Genomic DNA, 26,063 nt, shown 5'->3' with positions numbered 1-26,063 from the left:
ACAAAAAGTGTGCAAAAATTCAAGTTACTTGAAACAAAGTGTTGCATTAATTTCAATTATTGCATCATGACAAATGTTCACACAATGTTTTTTAGCAGTTCGACCAATAATTTCTTAGCTAGACCCCCAAAAGCATGGTTAGTAACGTTACGGTTAGTAACGTTACATTTGTCCGGAGTAATTCCGCAGGTCATTTCACCCTTTTGTAATTGACAAAATGTCACATGACTTCTGGAGTATTTAAATGTATTTATCTTTTACCCTTTAGCAAAACTTTGAGGAAAAAATTTCAAAGGAACCCACTGTAATTTGCATTTAAGTGAATTTCAGCATCCCCAGTCCCACATGTACATTTTAAATGATGGTTTTAGATCTCGCGAAATCAATCAATATGAAAGATAAAATCTACTGAATTTGAAAGACCTTAATGATTGGTGAACATCCATGGCATTAGTTGATACCTAGATTAAAGAGTAAGATAAAGAGGCACATTTCTTTTATCCATGTCATGTCCACCTAACTGCGGAATTGCCCAGAAGAAGAATACTCTTTCAGAAAATATGACGAACTCAAGATTGATTAGGTTGACCCATTTCATCAACACAGTTCTCATGTAAAATCATTGCATGCGACTTTTTGTTGGTTTTGTGATGCAAGGTCACGTAATAGACTTTATATACAATAAATATTTTTTATTTTATTCATTGTTTTAATGTTGCCACCGTAGGCCTATTGTACCACTAACATACAAAGTTAAATCCATCAGGGTTTATTACACAATGTACACTACATGTACACATTGTACCTGTGTAGCTGTATCGTTTCATCTCATTGTCTTAATTCTGTGTGATCTAATCATGAGGGAAAATGGCTTGGCAAGTGAGTGAGTGTACACCTGCAGTGGCAATCATAACTGTAGCAAATGTAGTCATAGTGTTATTTTGAGTGTAGCATACAGCCTGTAGACACAATGATGGAATGATGCCAAGTTTGTGTTCTTCTCTAGCACAGCCTGGCTCAGAGCACACTGTTTCAAGTCATTCCCACGTCTGTCATAGATCTTTGTAAATTGTTTGCAATTTTTTTTTTTTTTTGATGTATGCACAGATTTGTTTGACCACAGGTGGAAAATGGTCAGTGTTTTGTATCAATGTTTCTTTCTTTTTTTTAATTCTTAGATCTCTTCCTCATAGTGTCAGAGATGCGATGTTTTGACACCATCTGTCATCAGCTGCCCCTGATGACACTTAACATTAAAAACAACAACAAAGGCGTCATTTGTTGCTAGCTGCCCCACGACACTGAACATGAATTAGAACAAAAGAACAGTGTCATATGTCACTACAGTAGCTACCCCCCCCCCCAACGCTTAAACTTAATTAAAAAACAAACAAACAAACAAACCAGAAAACTCCCTAAAAATATCTTTTGTGGATTTTGGTGATGATATGTCCAGGTATCTGTACAGTATATTGTACCTTTTATGCTATCTGAGGTGTACAGATGGGCAGATAAGATTTCATGTCAAAGGTCAAAGCTTACAATGCAAGTGCAGCTGGGTGGTGAGAAAGATGGATGGAAAGTACTGTACACAGCCAACTGTTGGCATGGAATGACCATGGTGGAAGATCGCAGGGTCATTTACTCTGTGTAACTTCATCGCTAATATTATTTGGTGAGAAGTGTACAGCTGTAGATTAATGGAAGGGAACATTAGACATTAGAAAGGTGAAATGCTCATGAAAACTTAGTGCACGACCAGTTTCTGGCGTGAACTTTTGGGAAAATCTTACTGCTCTATAGTGATATTTGGTATGTGATAGAACCAAACCAACACATCATGCAAGGGGTTAAAAGCCATCCTACAGTCTTAAATTTAGTCAAGATCAGCTTTATCGAAGTGTATTTGAAAGGCCGCATACAGCATGGATCTGTATAGTTCTTTTGGAGTTTAAAGATATTTTAGGATTTTGAGATTTACATGTAGCAGCATTTGTATTGTCAAAGCCCACAATGTATGTAGTGTACAATGTTTTTGTACCACATTCAACAATGCCTCCTTTTTCTTCCTTGCTGTAGAGAGTAATAGCACCAAACTTTATACATTATATAACCTACGATTCAGCTAGTGTGGAAAATGAACACTGAATTCTTTGTCCTTGAGCAAATTTGGCAATTTACAGCTTATTTACAGTTTATTCACTGAAAGTGACATACTTGTGAAAATGATATCCCATGGTAAATGGGGATTAAAACAAAGACATGGTAATGATAATAATAATACAAATAAGAACAAGAAGTTCATTGACTGACAAGACATAAGGAAATAATGACTCAGTCATGTACATGTGTAAGTGTGATGTCATCATTGTGCAATACAAAAATTGTAGTTCATTTGCTTTGCCCTCAAGATATTTTGTTTTTCTTTTGTTTTATGTGGTAATTCATAAGGAAGTGACTTGCAATGCGAGTCACTGTAAAAAAGGAAAAGGAAAAACATGAATATAAAATGTAACATACAGTCTAGTACTTGACTGATACATTCCTTGAAGTTTGTCTTTTGATATGTCATCAAACAGTCATGTACAGCAATTGTGTTTCTATTGTGTTATCATTTTCTGTAGACCTGAGATTTTTATTTATTTATCTATTATTTTTTTTGCTGGAACTTTTTACTGCCTGTACTGTAGTCAAAATAGTAGGGAGACTCTTTGTGATTGGCAGTTAAAAGGAATAATTTTTTCCCCTTCTGCTTCTTAAGAATGCAATTCAAGGCACTCGCATTGTAGTTTTCTCCCCCCCCCCCCCCCCCCCCAACCTCACTGTTTGGCATCTTGTTCACTTGTAGATGCATGGCCAATATTCGCGTGACCTAGGTCAATTCGCGAAGGCCAAGGCAGCAAGGTTACGAGAGGAGCGCACACAGAGACAACTGGAGGATGAATTCAGGCGGTATGCTGGGGAGAGTAGATGCCACCGGTGTAAAGGTATGGGAATAAAATTCAGCTAATTGTAAAGTATTACAATGATGGATATCATTCTGTACCCCATGCTGATGTCACAAAATTGTATGCTTTTATTTGAAGACAGAGTCAAGCATGTCTCAGCTTGTACAATGTATGTACCTTTCTTTTGGGATGGAGAATTGAATATTCAAGTTTTTGTTGTTGTTGGAGAAACAAGAGTAAAATTGCACATGTGTATACAAAGAAAGTTGGATCCTTGCACAATCACAGTGTGGTGCTAGTACATGCACAACTACTACAATTGTACATTGTCACTACTACAAATGTACTCTGAAATCATGTATGATATAATATTGTAAGCAATTGTAAATATGATACATTCTTTCAATAATGGCAGTTACAGATTGTGATGAAGATGATGATAATATGATGATTCCATAATTGCAACATATGATGGTGATGATATTCATTGAAGCATTTCATTTGATAGTGATGCTAGAAATGCTGTAAGCTACATATATTGAACTGTAAGCAGAATGAAATAAACACTCTAACAACCTCACTCATTAGTTTTGTATATGTAAAGCATTAGATTTGAATTGTAGTAGCTTCATTCAGTAATTGAAACAGACATGCATAACATATTCTGTGTCCAACTTTTTTGACAGCATCACTGATCTGGTTCCGCAACTGGCTGTTTTCCAAGATCGGGGAGGACTGGATATTTTTGGCTCTCCTCGGTGTGATCATGGCATTGTTGTCTTTTGCTCTTGACTACACCATCCAAAAGTTTCAAACAGGTATGACATCAGTTAAAGGAGATGGCTAGTATCTGATCATCGGGTATCAGTGGGAATGCTGGGGGATGATTGTTCCAATCCTTATGGGATTCATTTAAGAGTACATTATATATTACTATTGTTGTGTGAAAATTATTTGCTTCAGAATGGTCTCATATTCAAGTAATGTGCAGTTTAATGTTTCCAGGTTTAATAGCATGCCTGTACAGTGACGGGGCATTAAACTGCACATTACTTGAATATGAGACCGTTTTGAAGCAAATAATTTTCACACAACAATAGATATATAATGAACTCTTGAATTAATCCCACAAGAATTGGAACAATCATCCCCCAGCATTCCCACTGATTCCCACTGATCAGTTACTAGACATCCCCTTTAAGATGCATGAATGATTCTTATCTGTATCTAACTTGTTGTCTACAGGCACCATTTGTACACATGGCTCTTGTGAATGAGTATCATATCCTGTGGACAGAGGTTTTTCCTATAGTCACACAACCAGACAGTTCTGTTCCAGAGACAAGATTATTTTGATGAAGACCAGTGAAATTTGAGCTGTATGCAACACATTTTGGATATAGGGGACATGTACAGTGTATGAGATTATTTGCTCCACTTTCAAATGCTCAAAACAATTTAGACACACTATTTACCTATTCACTTAAATTTTATCTGATTGTCATATTGAATGTGTGTCACCTCCAAGATAATGGGATATTCTTTCTCGATGTAATATTCTTGTAAATTCTTGTGTGGTATCTGTGGGCTCATGGTTTCCTCTTCCCAAAAAGAGACACACACAAAAAAAAAAAAGAAAAAAAGAAGAGGAATGAAATGAAACAGGAATAAAACAGGACATGACACGTCAGGACAAGAAGAAGAAGTCATGACGAGTCAAGATAAAGTAAAATATAGACAAAGCAGCACAAGACAAAACAAGATGGGGACAATACAAGACAGACAGACAAGGCATAGGGATGCAATAAAAGAAATCATAACAAACCAAACAATAAAAAACAAACCAAACAATGAGACAATATGACCTAGAATGAAAGGAAACAAAAGCTACTGTAAAATCAGGAATGTTGGTCTGCATTTTGATTTCCCAAATTTTGTGAGAGCCAAGATTCCTGTATGCATTGAATGCCAGTGGCTGCAGTTCATGAAAATTTCATGCCTTGAAAAGTCTGTTATCTCCAACTGCATCTTGCTTTAGAGTCATAAAAATTACACTTCATACCGCTGCCATTGTCTTTACCAGCCCAAGTGCACATGTTCTACATGCTGGAGGGGAAAGCCATCCTGCAGTACCTGGCCTGGGCGGGCTTCCCCGTCGTCCTCATCATCTTCTCAGCAGGGTTCGTTCACCTCGTCTCACCTCATGCCATCGGTAAATATTTGTCTTTGCCTCTGAGGTTGGCTTCTTTATTGGAAGCTTGCACTGTGGTTGGTTTATCGCTACTCTTTGTCTGTGTGCCCAGTGCAGGGTTGTGATGAGAAACAAAAATTCAGCAGTCCCCTCCCCCCCCCCCCCCCCCCATACTAAGAAATACATTTGAACAAGTTTCCTCCTAATACTTTATCATGTTGCAAACAATTATGTTGTACTTTCGAGTTTCTGGATTAATGTGGAACAGTTGCATCATGATGGATATAAAAAAAAAAACCTTTTAAAACATGGTCGCAAAAAGCCCCAATTTAATCCCATTATAAATGATATATCGTTAACAGTTAAGAGATTATAACAAATGCACGGACTAACTGAAAAACAGCCGTAGCTGATGTTAGTACCATGAATAAATAGAATGAATGAATCAATCATTGTGTACATACTAAAAAGAGAGAACAACATAATACAGTACTAGAAAATTTGGACTGCTGAATTCACTTTGTTGAAAGTGATACCTCTCCGTACACGTGTGAGCTCGTTACTACAATGTTTGTAACATGTACACTGTGTTATCAGACTTGTCCCTTGAAATGCGTGTGTACAGTAAGTTGTGATATATTTTCACCTTGGTGTCTAGATTATTCGTGGAAGAGCAAGGAAACATACTGTACACATCCCATGAGTTTGCGAAATACTCTTTAGAATGATATTGCACCATTTGCAGAGAATTGAATAGAGGAATTAGTCAGCTTCAGACATTGAAATGAAAACTTAAACACGTATGCAGCACAAAGATCAAGTTGCCATCAAATTTTATCGGCTCCTGTTTTACATGTTGATGCAATGATATGTAACCCTGCATCACAATACCACCAAAAAGTCACCACATGTGGATCTCTAGTCAAGGACAGATTCTGATAGAGCAGACTCCATGCTTTAAAATAATATGATATGTATATATTCCAAAGCTATCTTTACAAATAATGGAAAGAAAGTACACACTATGGAAAAGTGTTTACTGAGAAAAGAGGGTTTGAAGTTTAGGGCCCGTCCAAGCGCTCAATTTCGCCAAGTCTGCTCCATGCAAGGAATGGGACAAGAAACAGAATGTAAAACTCCATAGCAACCACAATGAAGGGGTTATCAGATTAAAGCTGAAATTTTGCAAACTCCATTAGCACATTCTATTCATAGCAAATAGATGTAATGTTCAAACTTTCAATCCAGTATCATCATCCTTTCTATTTAATTACATGTGAAATCAACTACTGTGTAAAGGATTTTTAAGAATTGACAGTGGTCCTCTGAGACTTTGACATATGGATGTGTAATCACACTTTTCTGCAAAGAAGTGTTCTCAGAAAATTGCAAGAAACACAATTCCCCATTCTTTTTATTATCTCAAACTTGAGAATTATGCAGAAGAAAAATTGCTCTTTCAGATTACTATATAAAAAACAAAGATTGACAAGGTTGACCTATTTCACCTATTTTTAGTCTTTGTGTAAAATTGGGTCACTTGACTTTTAAATGGTAGTTTTGTGATTCATGGTCACATACATTTTGTATGACAACTACAATTGTACGAATGTCTGACAGGATGTTGTGTAGCAGACAATAAGTTTGCAGTTTGTATGTGTCTGTCTAATAGTTTTCATGCTGTTGTTGTTCATTTCCAGTTTTATACTGATATTTTTATTATTATGTATTCATTTTATTTTGTTACCTTTTTGCATGTTGTTGTTGCTACAATTATCAGGTTCCGGTATTCCGGAGATGAAGACCATCCTAAGGGGCGTGGTGTTGGAAGAATACCTCTCCTTCAGAACCTTCATTTCCAAAGTGATAGGCCTTGCCACTTCTGTGGGGAGCGGCATGCCCCTTGGGAAAGAAGTAAGTGCCAAACTCTGCCCACTAGCAGATATGAAGAAAGAGGAAGTGATATCATACCATGTTACCTTGCATAAAAAACTATTCTCTTCTTGGCACTTTTACAACTGACTTTAACTCTTACAACTTGAATGATTCAGACTCTGAAATCTGCACTTATCAGGATGTTAGGAAAATAAAATCCACTCAGTAATTCTTTACAAGTTCACTCCATAAGGAAGCTATGACATTGTTTTGCTCCTCTGTTATAATTTCAGTATAAATTTTAATAGTTGGCATTATTTCCTTTTTCTCCATTATTCCAATTCTCCAATTCCTCCATTGGCTCCCCATACATCACTGGGTCACTTTTAAAAACCTTTTTATGATTTGGTTTATATGATACACAACAATGGTGCCCCATCTTTTCTCAAAACCTGATTTCTCTGTTCTCCTCTGCTTCAGCCAGATCTCTCCGTTCATCCTCTACTCTGCAATTATGATCCTATGGTCCTTGCTCTTATCCCCATTATGTTGATAGGGCATTTTCTGTCATTGCTCTATTTCTTTGAAATGAGCTCCCCTGTCACATTCAAAATGTTCAAAGTGTAGAAAAGTTTAAATCATCGCTTTAAGCTCTTTTATTCAGTCCATTGTAAAAATTTTCTCTCCTTTGCTACACGTGTATACATATCACAGTGTCCATAAATACATTCTGTATTCTAATTCAACTTTTCTTTTCTGTATCAATGTGCTTAGAAACACCCACATTAAGCGCTTTATAAATGTTAATTATTGTCATCCTTATCATTATTACTTCAGCATTTGTTGAAAAGATACCTGCATACATTCAAATATGAAGTATATTATTGTATAAGACAAGTGATATAGAATTTGACATGCATGACTGACTTTGCAATAAAAAGTACATCATCCTCATGTAGTCATTGCAAAGCGTGTTGTACAGAAGGTCACTTGCTTTAAAACGTGTTTGCAGTTAAAATATGTTGGAATAATGGGCATTGAGAGATAAGGGTTTGATTAGGCAGAAAAACCTGTTCTGAGTCCTTGATTCACCAAGGTTTTGATTGGTGAGTTTTTCTTTTTTCTTTTCGTTATATGTGTGTTTGCACGTGCACATTGATATGGCCTCTTCATAGAGATAAGTGTAAAATCATGTTTTCATATCATATTTTTTGTTTGAAGTTTTTGATTACATGTACAAGTCCTTAAAATTTCCCATAAATGTCTTGATTGCCTGAAGTTGCGCATGATCTTTTTTAAAACAATATTTTCTTAAGTTTTATGTCCTTTTTTTTTTTAATGGGGGGGGGGGGGGGGGGGGATTATGTGAAGTTTCACATGAACTGCAAGGTGATGTCTGCAGTGCCCAAGATAATCTGCTTGAGAGGATTAATGTGAAATGACCATGCCTTTTTCTTGGTAATCTACTTCCAGGGGCCATTCGTCCATATAGCAAGCATAGTCTCTACCATGCTGAGCAAACTGATCGTGTCATTCAAGGGAATATTTGAGGTGAGTATCCAAAGGTCCTTTTTGTCCCCTTTTTCGTTTGCTCCAGTGAACTTTTATGATCTAACCGTAGTATTGACAAGACCGCACGTGGTAAAGGGAACAGTTGTACATTCATCTGTTTAATGCCACCCTGCGGTTTACGAGATTGTTTCTCATTGGTCTCTAAGCCTTATATTCTTTCTTGATCATACATGTATGCATGGAGCCATTGTCTAGACTGCAGACATGTTGGCAAACATGGTTATGGGTTATTCATTTGTTTTTGCCCCATTCAAGGCTGTGAGATAGACCTTACTGCTTTGTGAGGTTGCAATATTTGATGTGTTCTAGGTCGAATTGTCTCTAGGTTTTAAAATTTGTTTGTATGTAACCTTTTGTGCAAAATTCATTTATCAAATTTGTATCCAAGATTGATTTGAAGCTGCAAATTTTAAAAAAAGAAATACTGTCAGAAAATATAGAAAGCCTCTAACTGCCATTAGATGATAAGTTACGCTGTTATATAACTGAAGTAGTGATACACATTTAGACCTATTTCAGGGAATTACGAAGGAGTGTTGTTCAGAACCATATCAATACAAACTTCTATCCATCACAAGTAGTTGCAAAACAACAAATTTTCAATGAACAATCATTTGACCTTCATATGTTAGCACATACATGTAGATGCCAGTCCAGCGTAACATACATTCGCCCCAAAATTTTGATTCTGGCAAAAATTCTAATAGATTGCCTGTTTGAAGCAATTTTTGGGCAAAGTTATCTCTCATTAGTGTTCTAAAAGATCATATATTTGGGGGGGGGGGGGGGAGGGGGATGCACAACAGAAACAGAAAATAACCTGACATACCTGAATGGCCCTTATATGGAAATACCCATTTGTATTTTTCTCCCCCAACCCTTTCAACACCCATCTTCACACAGAACGAATCTAGAAATTGCGAGATGCTCGCCGCTGCCTGTGCTGTGGGTGTGTCCTGCAACTTTGCTGCGCCCATCGGCGGCGTGCTCTTCAGCATCGAGGTAACCTCGGTCTACTTTGCCGTCCGCAACTACTGGCGCGGTTTCTTCGGTGCCGTGTGCGGCGCGTTTGTCTTCAGGCTGCTGGCAGTTTGGAACAAAGATGAAGGTTGGGAGCTCTCTCTCTTTAGATTTCCTACCTGTTATGTCTAGAGCTTGTGGCAATATTTTATACAGGGGAATTCTAGATGATTTTCATAAGATCACATCATGCTGCACACAGATCGATAGTGCAATGTACATGTACATATTTAGATTTGTGGAATTTATTGTGGTCCGTGAACAGGTAAACCAATACTCTGAAAAACCCAAAACAAATTACACTGAGCAATGATGACATGGGAGGCTCACGTATTCCAGTAGAGGAGCAATGTAATTCCGTTACCATACCACTTGCTAAACAACTTTGCATACAAGGGTAGGTGTAGAATTTATGAATGCTTTCCTCCTTTGTTCTGCTTCCTTGTGTATCCAATCATGTATTCTTATTTAAAGCTGCTTTGTCATCATTCTCTTTCATGTAATTTTTTTTAATGAATTATGAAAACATTCTTATTCCTCATCATAGTTACTATAGATTGTGAAAGTCTGTACACAGTATAAACAATTTATAGATGTTCAAATGCTTAAGTCTGAAAATCATTCGGAAGCCTCTTTTAAAGGACCATTAGTTGCGTACGTGATATATTTGACAGTGCTTTTATGTTGGAGAATTGTTTTTTTCTTCAAATCTACTGCTGTACCAATATTTGCAAAACAAATAAATCATGAAGATAGTGCCTCCCATATTAACAGAAATGGACCTACATGTGATTAAGTGTAAAATATCTCTATGGTTGGAAATTACTATAAATGAAAAGGGATAATATTTACCTCTCATGTCACAGTGCTTCTCAACTGACTTCTTCTTTGACTGTATTAGTTGGCACATAATGAGTTAATATGTGACCGTACATCACATAACCAGCAAAAACTTGTGCAACTTGATTTTCCATGAGGAATCAAAACACATGAAGAAGGAAAACCAAATCAATTTTAGGTTTTTATATTTCCTGAAAGAGTAGTTCTCTTTCATATATTTCTAAAGCCTAGGATCATAAACCGAATGGGAAATTGTCTTGTTTTTGCAGTTTTGCTTGAATACTTTGTTTTGAGCTAATGTAGACCATCCCAGATTTACGAATTCTGAGCTCTAGAAACCTTCAAGTACTTTTCACTTTCAACTCTTAAGAACTTTTGAAAGGATGATGCTATTGCATTGGAAGTTAGTATCGGTTATGAATAGAATTCACTTAATGATGTGCAAACTTTCAGTTTAGGTTAACAGTCCCTTCATAGTGGTTGCCATGGAGCTTTATATCCTGCTCTTTGTTCCATTCATTGCAGAGAGCACAGCTGGGTGAAATTACACACTTGACTAGACCCTAAACTTCAAAGTCTCTTTTCTCAGTACAGTATGTTAAAAAAAAAATACAATCAGATTTTCGCATTGATAACACCCAATATGATTAAATTGTCTAAATGCTACTTCAGGGTCTTAAAATGCAACATCTTAGCTCTATTTTGCAGAAAACCCCATTCAATTTGGTTAAGCAGTCACAGAGAAATGTGGATTGTTGTAAAGCATGTCATGAGTCTGATTCTTTCAAGTTTAGCACTTGGATGCTCTTGTGTGTGAACACAATAGACAGAACTTGGAGGGAAGAGATTCCTGACATGCTCTACAAAATTCCTTATTTCTCTTTAACCACTGAAGCAAAGCGAATGAGGTTTTCTGTAAGATGTGGGCAATGAGTTATAGTTTTGTACCCTGAAATTGTATTTGGATTGATGCACTATTTTTAAAGTTATCATTGCGGAGGGTCCCATTGTAATTTTTTTGGGGGACATATGGTACACACTTTTCCAGAGTGTGTACTTTCTTTCCATTGTTTAGATGGGTTTGGAAAGTCCATTTGTATTGAATTGTATGCCATTTTAAAGTTTAGAGTCTTTTCTTTCAGAATCTACCCTTAAATAAAAATCCATGTCTGGCAACTTTTTCATGGTTTTGTGATGCAGGGCTACGTATCATACTCACATACTGCAAAAATGATATTGATTGTCTTTATATTCCTTGATAATATGGCATGATAGTCACATCCTTAATGTACAGAAATGAACATAATTGGTCTAGATTTTTTATAAAAGTCTTATTGTCTTTAATAGTGCACTGAATTCCTTGTTTTCTTTCCTCTACACAGAGACTATTACTGCATTATTCAAGACAAATTTCAGACTGGACTTTCCCTTTGATGTCCAAGAGTTAGTGGCATTCGCATTTATCGGGTAAGCCCTGGTGTACTGAATAATAACACTAACACAAACACAAACTCGTTTTCATGTAATTACCCACATGCTTACACACACTGTATATTTACAGTCCCTACACAAGCACTAACACACGTGTAAACCACACACTCACTACAGACACCAAGATGTGTTCATAACCACAGATTGTGCATACAAAGTGCTCATACACACATGCACACACATAAAATGCAACCACGTAGATCAGCTGTACATGTACAAGTAGACACTCTGGCACAATTATGGCTGTAGCAAAATGTGATTGTTATTGTCTTGTACACAGTCTAGCATCACATTTTGATATGATCATTTCTGTTCCTGTCCAATATGTATTTAGATTGTGTGTTTGTGTGTGTGTTTCATACATTTTGTGATACTATCATACTGCATATTGATATGTATATTATATGTGACCCGCTACAACAAAAGGATCCTAAAGTCGCTGACGGGTGAGCCGAGAAAATCGAGTTTAAAGTCAGATCACCAAAATCTGTCAAAACGTTTGGATTTCTGTTTTTAACATAATTTTATAGTCTAATGTATCTTCTATCATCTGCTGAAATTTCGAAGCTAAATGATAAAAGGAAAGGCGTGAAAATGGAATTTTTCTGGGCCATGATTGGCTCGCCCGTCAGCGACTTTAGGATCCTTTTGGCGGATCACATATATACTTTTTTTCTTTTTTTTTTTGCGAATTGGTACTTCCCAACAATTTCACAAGGGGATAAATTCGCAATATTAACTATTGGAGTATAGTAATGAACGGAGAAATGTATGAGTGCTTGTTACATTCATTTTGGGATTAGAGTGAATATTTTTGCACATTGCTAAATTCGTGAATGGCATCAGACTTGCAAAATTTGCGAAAATAAAAATCTTGCAAAATACATGGCGTATACAGAGGCATAACATCCAGAAGCAGAAGCGAAGCAGTGTATGCATGGATATCCATTATCTATTCTTGTCATGTTTGCCTTTGATCATCTTGTTGTGTCTCTTTTCAGCGTGGTTTGTGGCTTCGGAGGCGCCCTGTTCGTTTACCTTCACAGGAAAATCGTGGACTTCTTCAGAGGCCAAAAGACCGTCAGTGGTTTCCTTCAAAAGAAGTAAGTATCCTGCTCTGAGAATGTGACTAGACACGCTTCCTACTGGCGAGGTATTTCCTTGGGAAGACTAAATCCCATTATGTAGCACACTGTATATGAAGAGTTTAAATGCAAAAACAAATATATCCATTTGCATCAATTTGAGATATTTCATTAAATCTGCTGAGAAACAAAGAAAACGATGAAGACACATGATAAATTTGATAAGATCTTTAAAGCTATTTACATTATATTGGATGGCTATGAATTGGGTACCAGGGAATATTGCACACCTCAAAGATGAGTGCAATATTCCCCAATTTTCCATGAATTATTAGAAGTCATCCAATGCAATTATTATCTAAAATCTTTTATAGAGAAAGGCATAAACTGTAGAAATGTACTGTACTTCTACCAGACTTTGAAGTCGGCTCTGCACTGAAAAAGGAGCAACTTGCACCTGTGTATGTAGCAAGATGTATGCATGCTTGTGAATTGTTACAAGAGTTTGCACACTCAGCAAACACTCGTGCAAGAGATGAGACAAAATATATGTTTATTATTGCACGACCACTAACAATGATACATTGGCCTATGCGTTTGGACGGTTTCATTCAATATGCTCCCATGTTGCACAGTTAAAAGCGAGTGCATGAGAATATGCATTTTTATTGCGCCACTAAAACGTCCCATGTAGATAAGAATTCTTGTTATGACATAAGTGCAGAGTCATTAAAAAATCATTCGTTTTTTTTTTCTATTTGATGATGACTTTAATGATAATGAAACTTTGAAAGTTGCATTTATCTGTTTTTGCATTCAAACTTTTGTGTATTCCCCGTATAAAACAAGCATGAGATTTGCAAATCTGGGTGTGTCCTACAATTCTATGAGTAACTGTTGGTTAAATTTGTAATTGAGAACCACAGTGATAAAGTAAGAAGTATTGCAGCTTTTCAGATATTTTGTTTGAATTTATATTATGGAAGGTTATATCCTTCCAAGAATCTTTGAAGATGTTGCTTGACTTTTTCTCTGATTTTGGAGAAGTCATACTGCAATAAAATTCTACTTATAACCCATTTGTTTCTTGGAAGCTGATGTCTCATGCACAAACTCTCGGGGCTATTTATAGTGTCACACTGGCAAGAGGTTAATATCTGTGTATTAAGTTGAATAAATGTGTGGAATTAATGTTTCTACAATTACTTTTCTATCTTTCAGCCGGCTGATCTATCCCACCATTGTGGCATTTATCATTTCATCTATCACCTTTCCGCTGGGTCTTGGACAGTTTATGGCTGGGGAGGTAAGTTTAGGAATTGCCCCAATCATCTAATTTGCCATGCATAGCTAGATATGAAAGGTAATCCCTCCGTTTTGTGACTGTCATAGTACATATTGAACATTGTCTGGCAAGAGCTAAGTGAACTAAGTCAAGGTCACATCAAGAGTTTAAACAACTGCTAGTTATCAGCAGCAATTGATGAAGTTATTCCCCATGTTTCATCTTATTTCCCAAGAACACCAAGAGTACACCACCTAATGTATTTCTTATCACTCGAAGATTGAAGGGCATGCCTGATACGTGGTGTGACTGAATGTTGTTTGTTGATCACTATAAAAGTTGTTGAATTGTAAGCCTTGTAATTGTATTATCCTAGAGTTGCCAGGTACCCATTTATACATCTGGGCTGAGAGGGACATGGTGGATAAATACATCTCATCCAAGGAAGTAAGCACTGGGCGGGAATTGAACTTGGGTCCTCCGATCGGGAGTCGGGAGTCGGGAGTCTTGTCCACTATGCCACGAGGTTTTGTCATTCAGATGTGTGTTGAACATATGCAATGTATCATGTGATGTACTTTAGGCGTGTGCATCAATTGTACATGCCTTGTCAGTCATTACATATGTTCGATAAAAGAATCTCTTTGTTCTGCTCAGCTGACTCAAAAACAGCAAATCAACGAGCTCTTCAGCAACACCACCTTGGGAAATGACCCCGAGGATATCGAGGAGGAAAACATCTACAAGCCTTGGCATAGACCCAATGTGTTTGTGACCCTGGTCGTCTTCATCATCATGGAGGTGAGTGTGTGCCTTGCTGCTCAGTCATGTATTCAGAGAGTACTGTAAAAGCAGAAATTTTTGCTCATGAAATTTTCGCAGTTGGCCTGTAAAATGAAATTTCTGTAATGGTACAGTGTAATTTTGCGGACGGTCAGGACAAGTTGTAGCTAGCACTTAAAACAGCTCACTGCTACCAGGGCCCCGTTTTATCAAAAGATAAAATCGATTTTTAAATTTGTTTACTACACAGGCTGCCGTAGACTTACAGCTGAAATCAACTATATAATCAATTTTAACTCTTCATAAAACAGGGCCCTGGGCAGTTTAGGGCTTAGGCAGCGCATACTGTGATAAAAGGAAGCTGGTCCATATTATGACAGCAAATGCACTCATGGTACGGGACTAGTGAGTGTGTAAAAAAAAAAATGAAAATAAATGTAACAGTACAGTATCCCTTGAATACCTACCTCGAGATCAAAGACATGAAGTAATATTACATAAAAAAACAAACAATTCCACTTTTATGGTATCTGGTACAATTGTACTTCCAGCACAGTGATACATGCAGAAAAGATACTGTCAACATCTTTTGACAGTTACTGTGGAAGATTAATTTTTCCATTTTTGTATGGATGCAAAAGAAATGGATATTGTGTTGGCAATAGATTTGTTTAGAGCATCAAGACTACAGCTGATTATATAAAACGCAATGCATTGTCTTGAATATTAGTCATGATACAGGTTTATATTTATATGTTTTTTTTTTTAAGTTATAGATGCTAATATGACATGAGCCTTGTTGAATCCTGTATTGTTGCTGTCATCTACAATGCCAATTCATATTCTAAACTTTGCTGAAAGGAGTGGTTTAAGACTATCCTGTCAGTGATGCATTTATACCATTCAATGCCTGTAGGGTAGCCAAAATGAGATTGTACTGAAATTAATAGTTTCTCTAATTCAGTGTTTTTGTGTGTTTTTTCTTCTCATTTTACGCTGTAGCTTCAATAATGATTATGATGTATTATAAAATGGGTTCAAGAATGTAGCCAATAGGAAGCGTTGAAATCAGTCACGTGTGCGTGCATTATTTTCTTCAGGTATGCACTAAGAAGAGTCTCTCTTCCACCTCCCTGGCCTGACGTACGTCACAATGTTTACACTAGCAGTGCGCACTCAATCAGTTGTTACAAGTGCGTCACGCGCTACTATACGCGCTGTCAATCCTGTAAACAACTTCTAGTTCGGGCCGCGGGCTGCCACAACAGCCGGCGGCCTTTCTTGTGCATAACAGTACGTGGCGTACGTATACTCTTATACGTACGTACAGTACTTATGTGCGGGATTTCCGAGTGCGACGTGCGTAAATGTTTGGGACGAACATCTTCGGACATCTTGACTTTTGAGCGAGTGCTACATGTAGCTGACTGGTATTGACCCACAAAGGTACGTGAATAATGCTGTTAGTTTTCGACCCATTTTATAAAACAAATGATGCACAGGATTATTTCGTGGCGTTAGTGAAGGTGCGGCTCACTCTCGAGTATTGACAACGGTTGCAAACATGCACTCGGCTGCGCCTCGTGCATGTCGCACCATTGTCAATACTCTCGAGCGCGCCGCACCTTCACTAACACACTCTATCCTGTGCATCATTTGTATACTATTACTACACCTACTTTTACTGTTGCTGCTGCCACTACTACTACTATATCTGCTACTACTCAATAATGATATACAATGATTTTAGCATTATCAATGATGATAACTTCTTATGACCATTTAAACAAGTTCTGGATGTCGGCCATTGCCGTGACACTACCGGTACCTAGTGGAGTGTTCATCCCAGTCTTCACCATCGGAGCAGCGTTTGGCAGACTGGTGGGAGAGGCCATGGCCGTCTGGTTCCCTGAGGGCATCCCGAACGGCGATGTGCTCAACAAAGTGGTCCCTGGTGGCTACGCCGTGGTTGGTGAGTGGTTAAAATCTCCTGTTTCTGAATTCTGCAGGCTGTAGTTCATTTTTGTGACTTTGAAGTCTCACGTTTAGTATTTGACTTGGAAAAAAAAATCTGCATTAGGTTCCAGAAAATCCAGAATATAAACTAACCAGTTGGGAGTTTTATATGGTGCTTATTTAGTGAATAACAAGAAATTCTTCTTGTCTTGTTGCTGTTTGTGAACATGAGAAGTGTTTAATCTGTATAAATACTTCAGGTAAAATTTGTTAATTCAAAACTACCAAAACAAACCATATCAGCTGGTTGCAGTTTTGAGTACATTTATTGGGTGAATTATGAGGAGTTCCTTTTAAACTGTGGTTCTAAATGTGCAAGAAAGCAATGTTTGTTACATGATTTGTGCCTGAAAAATCTTGTACTGAATTCCTCCCGGAGGAATCAACATCTGTGTTGCTACGTATTTAAATCAACATACATTGTTCTCAGAACCCTTCTGTACAATGTTTAAATGACAGCATCTTAATGTGTTACAGTGTGTGAAATATCTTGTGATATTTGTATGAAGTGGGCATGTGCATCATAATTTTGCTCTTTCTTGTTTCTACTCAGGTGCTGCTGCATTGTCCGGCAGTGTAACTCACACCATCTCAACGTCGGTCATCGTGTTTGAGCTGACTGGTCAAATCACTCACATCCTTCCCGTCATGGTGAGATATTTCTAGAATTATCAGGTCCTGTCCCAGTTTGTCCAGGGAAAGAATAGTGAAGTGCAGTTCCACCACTTTATTGAAAAACCTTGAAAGTGATAAACACCTTGCTGTGATAAAGCAATTGACCTGAAAGAGAGATAAAAAATTTACACCACTTTGAGGTGGGCTGAAGCCATTTCTGTGGGTATTTGTCTGTAATCTATTTTATTTATTCATTTTAAAATTCTGTTTGGTGTTTTCACATCTCTTCTGAATTAATAATACACACGAAAAATTCATCTTGTATCCCACACTGACATTTGCTTGTTTGCTTTTAGTCCAAATGTGAGTGAAACAGTATGAATTTGTAGAAATCAAGCTGCTTTAGAAATGATCAAAAATATAATTATATACAGTCAACCTTGCATAAGTGGAATCTATTAGGACCAAAGAAATAGCTTCAACTTAGAGAAAATTCAACTTATGAGAGATTAAAGAGAAAGGGACTTGAAAAGACCTTCGACTTAGGTGATTATTCGACTTATGCGAGGTCGACTTAAGCAAGGTTGACTGTATATTCTTGCTGCCATTCCCAGAACATGCAAATTCCTATTTATAAGAATGAACAATATGTCTATTTTTCACTCAGGGTGTGGACAAAAAGTAACAGGTTGACAAATTTGGCACAGTGCATGTACTTTCATACAAGCTGTAGGTCAGTTTTAACCTACTGGTATTATACAGTAAGTCCTGTGTATCTTGTTTTGTTTTGTCTCTGTTTTAGATTGCTGTTCTGATAGCCAACGCCATAGCTCAGCTCCTCCAGCCGTCCATCTATGACAGCATCATACGCATCAAGAAGCTCCCCTACCTTCCTGATATCAGCCACGCTGGCTCCAAGTTAGTCAAAATCAGCAAACAAACCAACAAATGAATGCATAAGTGAATATTGCACTCAAATAGGAACTTGTTTCAGAGTCAAATCAATGCAAAAATGTTAATGATGCCTTAAGAAATCACTGTCTGTTTGATCCTTTAAGTCAAAAATTTAGCTCATACCTATTTTTTTTTTTGGTTTTTTTAGTGCACTAAAATTTTCTGTAAATTTGTACCTCCATTAGCTGCAAAAGAATAATGGTTGTCCCCCAGACTTTCCCTTTAGCTTGGTACAATGTATGTTTTGTTCTAAAAATTCAGTAATCTGTTATGGCTTGTGCAAAGATGAAGCTTATTTGTTACAGGAGGTTAAAAATATAATTAATGTGTTGCAGTTAAACTGCCTCTAAGCTAAAGTAATACACACCCTGTATGCCTCTAACCTTTGTTTCAGTTGATGTTTGAGATCTGTGAAAGTTACAGATTGCTGACTGACAGCCCTCAATGTGTGACAATGTACCAGCGTATATCTAGAGGTATTCAAAAGAGTTTGTACATTTATATTTCAACCACTGAAACTCAAACTGACATCTTTTGTTTTCTTTTGTGTTAATACATACCTGGTAGATCAGATGTGCACTGAATGTGTGAATATGCAGAGCAATAAACCAACATCACCAGGAAATACAAAGAGAAATCATACTTTCAACAAAATATTGCAAAGCGAGAAATTTCTTAAGGGATTCTTTCTCTGATGCATGTCTCCACTTTCTATCTTGTGCCCTTCCCCTCTGCCATCAAGGACGTACGACATCTTCGTTGAGGACATCATGGTGCGAAATCTCAAGTTCATCTCCTGGCTGTCCACCTACAAAGAGCTCCAAGATCTCCTCAACAACTCCTCCCTGACGTCCTTCCCCTTGGTCGATGCACCTGGTAAACTTTTTTTTTTTAGTGGGATTGCTGTGATGTGGTGGATGAGACTCTTGAGACTTAAACTTGAGATCCTGGGATCGAATCCTGGTGTCATGGAAAATACAGTTTTTCTCCAAAGATCAGCGAATGTGTGCATCGAAGCGTTCGCTCATCTCTAACTGTTAACTCCACCTGAGATTCTTTGGCTTTGTGTGTACATGCATAGAGATCAGTGATATAGCTGTGCACACTTTGTTACGGGAATTCTCAAATATATTCGAGTCAGGCCTGCCTTCGCACTCCATGGTATCCCCATGCTAATGGGTCTTTAGGCAGTGGAGAAACGGCAGACTTGACTGTAAAGACCTTGGGAGCAAGATCCTTTTAAGATCCACTGATTGTTGGGATTAATGAAAGCAAGACAATATCGTTGGTTGAGAATGATAAGGGCGTTAAGTTGTCACTAAACCCATAGTGTTCAAGACAACTTAACGCCCTTCTCATTCTCAGCCGACGATATTAAGTAGAGGGGTGAAGGGTGAGATGTGAATTTTCTTCCATTTGTCTCCTTCAAACAAATGAAATTTGTGAGATTGCAACTGCTGATCTGGAATGTCCGGAATTTTGGAGCTTGGGTATTTGTTCCAAGTTCATCATGTCACTGCTGGCAACCAGGGACAGCCTGGTGGTGTAGTGTCGCTGCCCGGAAAGCAGTAGATGACAGGTTTGAGTCCTGTGGTTCCTTTTTTTTGTCTGACATTTTTATTAAATTACAGATCACCAGTTGCAATCTTGCAAATTTCATTTGTTAGAGGGAGACAAATTGAAGAAAATTCACATCTCAACTGTCACCCTTCTACTACGAAAATTCACATCTTTATTGTTGGCATTGTTAGAAACAAAAAATATACAGCGAAGATATTACACAAAAAGAAGCAAGAGGGGTAAATGTTGGAAGGATGGAGACTGGCCCTCATAAACCAAAGTTGCTTTCTCGTGTGATTTTCTCCGCCGCGATCAGAGTCCATGATCCTCCTCGGCTCGGTTCAGCGCATGGAGCTCTCCTTCATGCTGGAGAAGAAGATTGGCAGGGCGCGACGCGTCCTCGTCGCCACGGAGAGGCGGCGGAGGGAGAACGGCATGGACACCGGCCACGAGGCGGCTGGAGAAGAGACCGTGGCGGTGGTGGAATTTCACAAGAAGGTCAGAAATTTGCTGGCTTTATCTTGGTCCTGTGAGATACAATAAGAACAAAAAACCTCCAGGGATTACAAATTCAAGTCATAGATTTTACTGTTCACATGTGTAGTTGTATATTTGTGAGGATTCTGTCATGTTGCAGGGCTTTTCCCTACCCAAGTTCCCCCCATCACTTGAATACATCAATGTAAATACCAGTTACCAAAAATAACAGAATCTTGTGAAGTTAGAATTGAGTCAGGGATTTTCCTATTCACACACACAATTGTAGATTTGTTTGGAGACTGTTGTTTTGGAGCGCTTTCCTCCGGCCAAATTCCCCTCAGTCACTTGAGACAGTCTCAGTGTATGCCAGTACACCAAGAATCACAGATTCTGTTTAAGTGTGAAATGCTGCTACTCACAGAGTGGGTCTTTTCTATCTCTAGAAAAAAAGAAAAAGAAAAAACAAACAAACAAAACTCAGTCTATTGAACTCTGCTTTTTTGTAATGAACAATTTGTAAGTGCCTATGTGCATTCATTTCAACATGGACTACAGTATGGTTAAGGTGAGATATGGTTAAGGCTCAATCATGGCATAATGTACCTCACTTCAAATGTTTGTCACTTTCTTTGTGTCTGAAAATACAACTTTGAATTGCATAAAAAAAAAAGAAAACACCACAAGACATGATTTTTGTTTTCAAGTATAACCCATTATTATTATTTTTCTCACTTTCTGTGTGTCTGAAAATGCAACTCTAAATTGCATAGTAAAAGAAAAAAAAAAACAAGACATGATATGGTGTTTTTTTTTCAAGTATAACACATTATTATTATTTTTCCCCCCTTAAATCTGTGAAGACCACCATGCATTATCAAATATGAGTCCAGGCTTATGTTGATTATCCATTCAAATCTTTTTTCTATGACTTCATCTTTGTTGTTGGTAGCCTTCTTCTAATGAAAGAGCAGTCAGCATTAGTCTCTCCCCAGTAAACGAAGGTGAGTATTGTGCTGAGGATTATTGTCAGTTATTACTGGCAGTTGTGTCATATGAAATGTCTCTTTGAGAAACTGAAGTCTGTGGGTTTAACTTTACTAAGGATCTGTTCCGTATGTAACCCTTTAAATACAATTACAGTAAATCTTACATTGATTGCAGTTAACAAGACAGTAACTGGAAAACTTGTATAAACAGGAATGTTTACATGTTGTAAAAGTCCGTGTTATCAAAGATATGATATGAGATTCAATATAGCAAGCTAACAGTCGCCCACTTTTATTTTTGCACCAGTTTTATGTGGCGTGATATGTGCGAGAATTTCCACTTTGACAGTATAGCAAACTCTACATATTGCAACCTGGAGTGTATAGTAGAAGTGTTATTCTTGTTACCTCCGCCAAGGGAGGAGGTTATGTTTTTGTTACCGTTGGTTTGTGTGTTCGTTCGTTCGTTCGTTAGTTAGTTTGTCCGTGTGCAAAATAACTCAAAAAGTAGTTAACGGATTGGGATGAAACTTGCAGGAAAGGTTGAGAATGACACAAGTAACAAACAATTAACTTTTGGTAATGATCCGAGAATTTTTGGGGAATTCATGAAGGATTTTTGATGTTTTGGCAGGTCGGGGTCAATGAACTTGGGAGTTCAGGCTGTGAGTATTCGAGGTTTGCCTGCCCGCACTAAAGTGCGTGCTCTAGTTTCTGCTAGGGTGAGGCGTGCCGTGCAGCTGAAGGCTTATGACGTAACAAAGGCTTCTATATTTGGAAATCTGGCGACTTTTAGCACTGGTGTTGTGTGTACGTATGATATCTCTATGGAAGAACAAGATCAGTGTAGTGGTGGAAATAAGCTTCATGCTTTGCGGAGGTCTGCGCTTTTAGAAGGTCTGCGCTTTTAGAGTGCTTTTGTAGTTAGTTAGATAATGGTTTGAATTCAGTTTAAGATCAGAGATCAAATGCGCCTGTTAAGTTTGCTTTGTTTAATATCTCCCTTGCAGACAAACCAGACGTGTCCAAGGGATTCGAGGTGAGTGTCCCGAGAATTTCTTTGTCCTGTTTGAATATATCTGAAAGTCACTGTTATACAATTTTCACTGGAGCACATGCTACAGTACTTGTGAAGCAGACGAATACAGTTAATGGTATTCAGCAGGGTCACAGTCTAACAAAACCTGTTGAACTAATGCAATGTGATATCATATACAGTAGAGGAGTAGCGATTCTTCTTTTTGACTTGAATATGTTGCAGGCATATATTTGATTTCTGATTCCAGTGAGGGTATATGAACAAGAATCAGATTTTATTGTATATTCTTGATGTAGGGTAAATAAGTTAGTTTTCTTTATTTTTAAGATATTGGGAAAAAAAGTTGTATCTTAATTTGTATCACTAAATACAAAATAATGTTGCACACCAAATCAGAGCTGAATATATTTAATAGAGATTAGAGATGAATATATTTGATATATTGTGAGTGAGCAAGGAAGATGTTTTATAACTGTTTTTAAAAGACTCAGTATGTGAAATGCAGATGTTGGCTTCTATTATCCTGTTGGATATATATATATATATTTTTTTTTTTTTCTCTCAAAGTGTGGTCCAATAAAAGTTTGCTTTGGGTCCCTCTGGTATGAGTGATCAATTTCAATTTTTACTGATAATGGAACAAGTATGTTTCCTTTAACTCAGAAAGAATAAGGAAGGGTTAGTTCTGAGTGGATGAGACCATAGACTCTTTAGCTTGAGGTCTCTGGTTCAAGTCCACTGGCAGCAGCAGTAGTTCCCTCGACATGGTACTGTTTTGCCATTGCCTTGTCCTTTGAAGGGGACCAAATACTGGCTGGTCCTGCAGTTGCTGGCTTATATGCATTTGACTCTTTGTTAGTTGCCTGGCAAAATATGAAGAGTTTGGTCGCAAAAAGAGTTAACTCCATTCCTGTTAATTTGAGATATTTGTGATAAAAGTTGCTAAAAAGAGAAAAAAATAATGAAAAAATATGTGATATTTTAAATCATAACTTCAAAAATATTCCTTGCTATGTAACAAGTGAGGTATCACTGGAAAGGTGATAATTACCAGTGTAACTCTATCTGATGGTGGACTTAAAAATGTTTTAAGATGGCACTTAACCTGTTTTGCATTCATAATCTTCACAAATGACCCAGAAGAACTCATATCAAAAACATATTTTTCCACTTTGATCTTGATGTTAAAGATTGAATGATGGAATCGGTCAAGCGTATAACTGCTAAAGACATTTTCTTGGTGATATTCGTTTTCCTCCCCTGTTTCTATTCTACTGTTAACGATTTTTCTGAGAAGTATTAAAGAAAACATTTTGCTCACGAATGCCTGTATGGTAGGGTTTAACAACCTCCTGCCTGAACTTCAATTCTTTGACTGAATGATAGGAATTGACATTGGTGTCCTTTCGCAGAGATTTTTGCGCACACTTTCCACAAGTTCGAAAAAGGTAAAAACTGCGTTCACACCAGTTGAGAATGTTGCAGTTCTGGATACCCCCTAAGACACACAAGCACCCGTAACTTGCTGTGCAGTGTGTGGTGAGTGCCCTTCCTTGTGCACCAGTGGGAAGAGTTTGAACAGCACAAGATTTTCTTTAATAATCTGGAGTGTATGCCGTGTGTACTACCACAGCACTTGGTACTTTCAGAGAAATAATTTTACCAATAGTTCCTTCCTCTGTTCCTCCTCCCCCACTTGATAATGTTAAATCCCCCCCCCCTTGTTTTTTTTTTTTTTTTGGGGGGGGGGTTGTGGAGGGAGGGTTTAGGAAACAGATGGCATGGGTGGAGTTATTCGTATGACTAGTAGTCTGTTACTGCAGTTACATATATTCTCTTCTGTTGAGCTACTTTGCACCTAGAGAACAAGTATAACTGTTCTGAAACTTATCAAGGTAGACTGCCTCATAGGATATATCAAAAACATGCTAATGTTGACTCTTAGGATGAATGACAATTTATGCATACAAAAAAAGGAGAGAGGTAAAAATTAGGTTGCATCACAATCTCTGGGTTTGTGTTTGAAGTGTTTGTAGACCGTAGTTGTCAAAAATCATTCATTCTTATTTTTTTTTGTTTTGTTTATTTTTGTTCATTTGTTCCAGTTCATTCAATGCTTTTTTTTTAAATTTGCTAGTGATAGCTTTCCCTTTATTCATCCTTACAGCATTACCACCATATTAGGTACACTAGTTTTAATCATCAAATTCTTCTCTGCAGTACTTGAGGGAGTGAGCTATTGAAAGTGCTATGAGGATGTGCTGTGAGCACAAACTGAGAGTTATTGGTAATGGTACACTTTGTCAGAGTTACATTAAAAAGTAATTCATTGTAGCAAGCCGCTCATAAAGATAGTGAAATATTCTTTGTTGCAAGTAGTGCAGTGTACATGGTACATGTTTTAATAGATATCCATTCTGTCTGTGATCTAAATATGCGTACAGTTTGGCACTAGATTCGTAGTGATATCGATGCTAACGCTGACGTTTGCTGCTTGTGAAAATTGTCTCAGTGTTTGGTTAGTATTAGTTGGGTATATACAAGTAGTCTAGTGTATGTTGGCATGCTGTTTGGTGGTTTAGTTAGCCCAGTGCATCTTGCTTGCATACGTAGCATGTATCACCAGCACTCTTGAGCCGACAGATGAAAGAAGGCGGACACGCCTTCTCGCCGCACATCGGTTCTCCTCCCTTCGCACGACGTTTCACTCCCCTCGCCATCGTGCGGGATCTTGTGCCTGTCCATCTCTCTTTCCCTCGTAGGATAACTTTAGCGGGCCGTCCAATAACTCCCCCACGACGACCCTAGACTTTAAGCGTGCCTCATTCTTTGGCAAGCAGCTCAAGTCGGTGAGTTTCGACCCTCAGAATTCACAAGTATCATTTTTTTCCCCCTCTCACTGCTCACCTAACTATTCATCTCATCCGTGCATGAAGAAAGAAAAATGAGTGAATGAAAGGCAACAAAAGGATTAATCAAAATAAAACCAGGAATACAGATAGTTTTCCAGCTGCTCACCGTTACTATTCATCTCATGCCCGCGTGAAAAAGAAAAATGATTGAATGAAAGGCAACAAAAGGATTAATCAAAATAAAACCAGGAATACAGATAGTTTTCCAGCTGCTCACCGTTACTATTCATCTCATGCCCGCGTGAAAAAGAAAAATGATTGAAAGAAAAACAGCAACCAAAGAAGTAAACGAAAAAAAGCAGAAGTGCAGAAAGTTTTCCAGCTGCTCATCCTTACTATTCATCTCATCCCCGCATGAAATAAAAAGAAGAAGAAAATGATTATAAAAATGCAACAAAAGGGACTAATCAA

The 26,063-nt window shown here is 37.7% G+C and overlaps 1 protein-coding gene across 1 annotated transcript in view; it reads left to right on the top strand.

Annotated features, from left to right (window-relative positions):
• Positions 1-25,688, top strand: part of LOC139734231 (chloride channel protein 2-like) — a 33,247-nt gene extending 7,559 nt beyond the window's left edge. Inside the window, exons 3-20 of the mRNA XM_071645031.1 lie at positions 2,849-2,987; positions 3,635-3,766; positions 5,032-5,160; positions 6,920-7,053; positions 8,488-8,565; positions 9,490-9,694; positions 11,829-11,913; positions 12,939-13,040; positions 14,244-14,328; positions 14,965-15,108; positions 16,882-17,062; positions 17,660-17,757; positions 18,524-18,639; positions 19,418-19,551; positions 20,552-20,733; positions 21,665-21,716; positions 22,712-22,740; positions 25,503-25,688. Of these exons, the coding sequence (XP_071501132.1) occupies positions 2,849-2,987; positions 3,635-3,766; positions 5,032-5,160; positions 6,920-7,053; positions 8,488-8,565; positions 9,490-9,694; positions 11,829-11,913; positions 12,939-13,040; positions 14,244-14,328; positions 14,965-15,108; positions 16,882-17,062; positions 17,660-17,757; positions 18,524-18,639; positions 19,418-19,551; positions 20,552-20,733; positions 21,665-21,716; positions 22,712-22,740; positions 25,503-25,688 (2,211 nt within the window). The remainder of the gene's footprint in view (positions 1-2,848; positions 2,988-3,634; positions 3,767-5,031; positions 5,161-6,919; positions 7,054-8,487; positions 8,566-9,489; positions 9,695-11,828; positions 11,914-12,938; positions 13,041-14,243; positions 14,329-14,964; positions 15,109-16,881; positions 17,063-17,659; positions 17,758-18,523; positions 18,640-19,417; positions 19,552-20,551; positions 20,734-21,664; positions 21,717-22,711; positions 22,741-25,502) is intronic.
• The last annotated feature ends 375 nt before the right edge of the window (positions 25,689-26,063 follow it).

This window comes from Diadema antillarum, unplaced genomic scaffold, assembly GCF_040938485.1.
Source record: "Diadema antillarum isolate AM-2024a unplaced genomic scaffold, OU_Dant_1.0 seq00000514_RagTag, whole genome shotgun sequence".
In the NCBI taxonomy this organism is placed as follows: domain Eukaryota; kingdom Metazoa; phylum Echinodermata; class Echinoidea; order Diadematoida; family Diadematidae; genus Diadema; species Diadema antillarum.
This window is presented reverse-complemented; position numbering and strand designations above follow the sequence as displayed.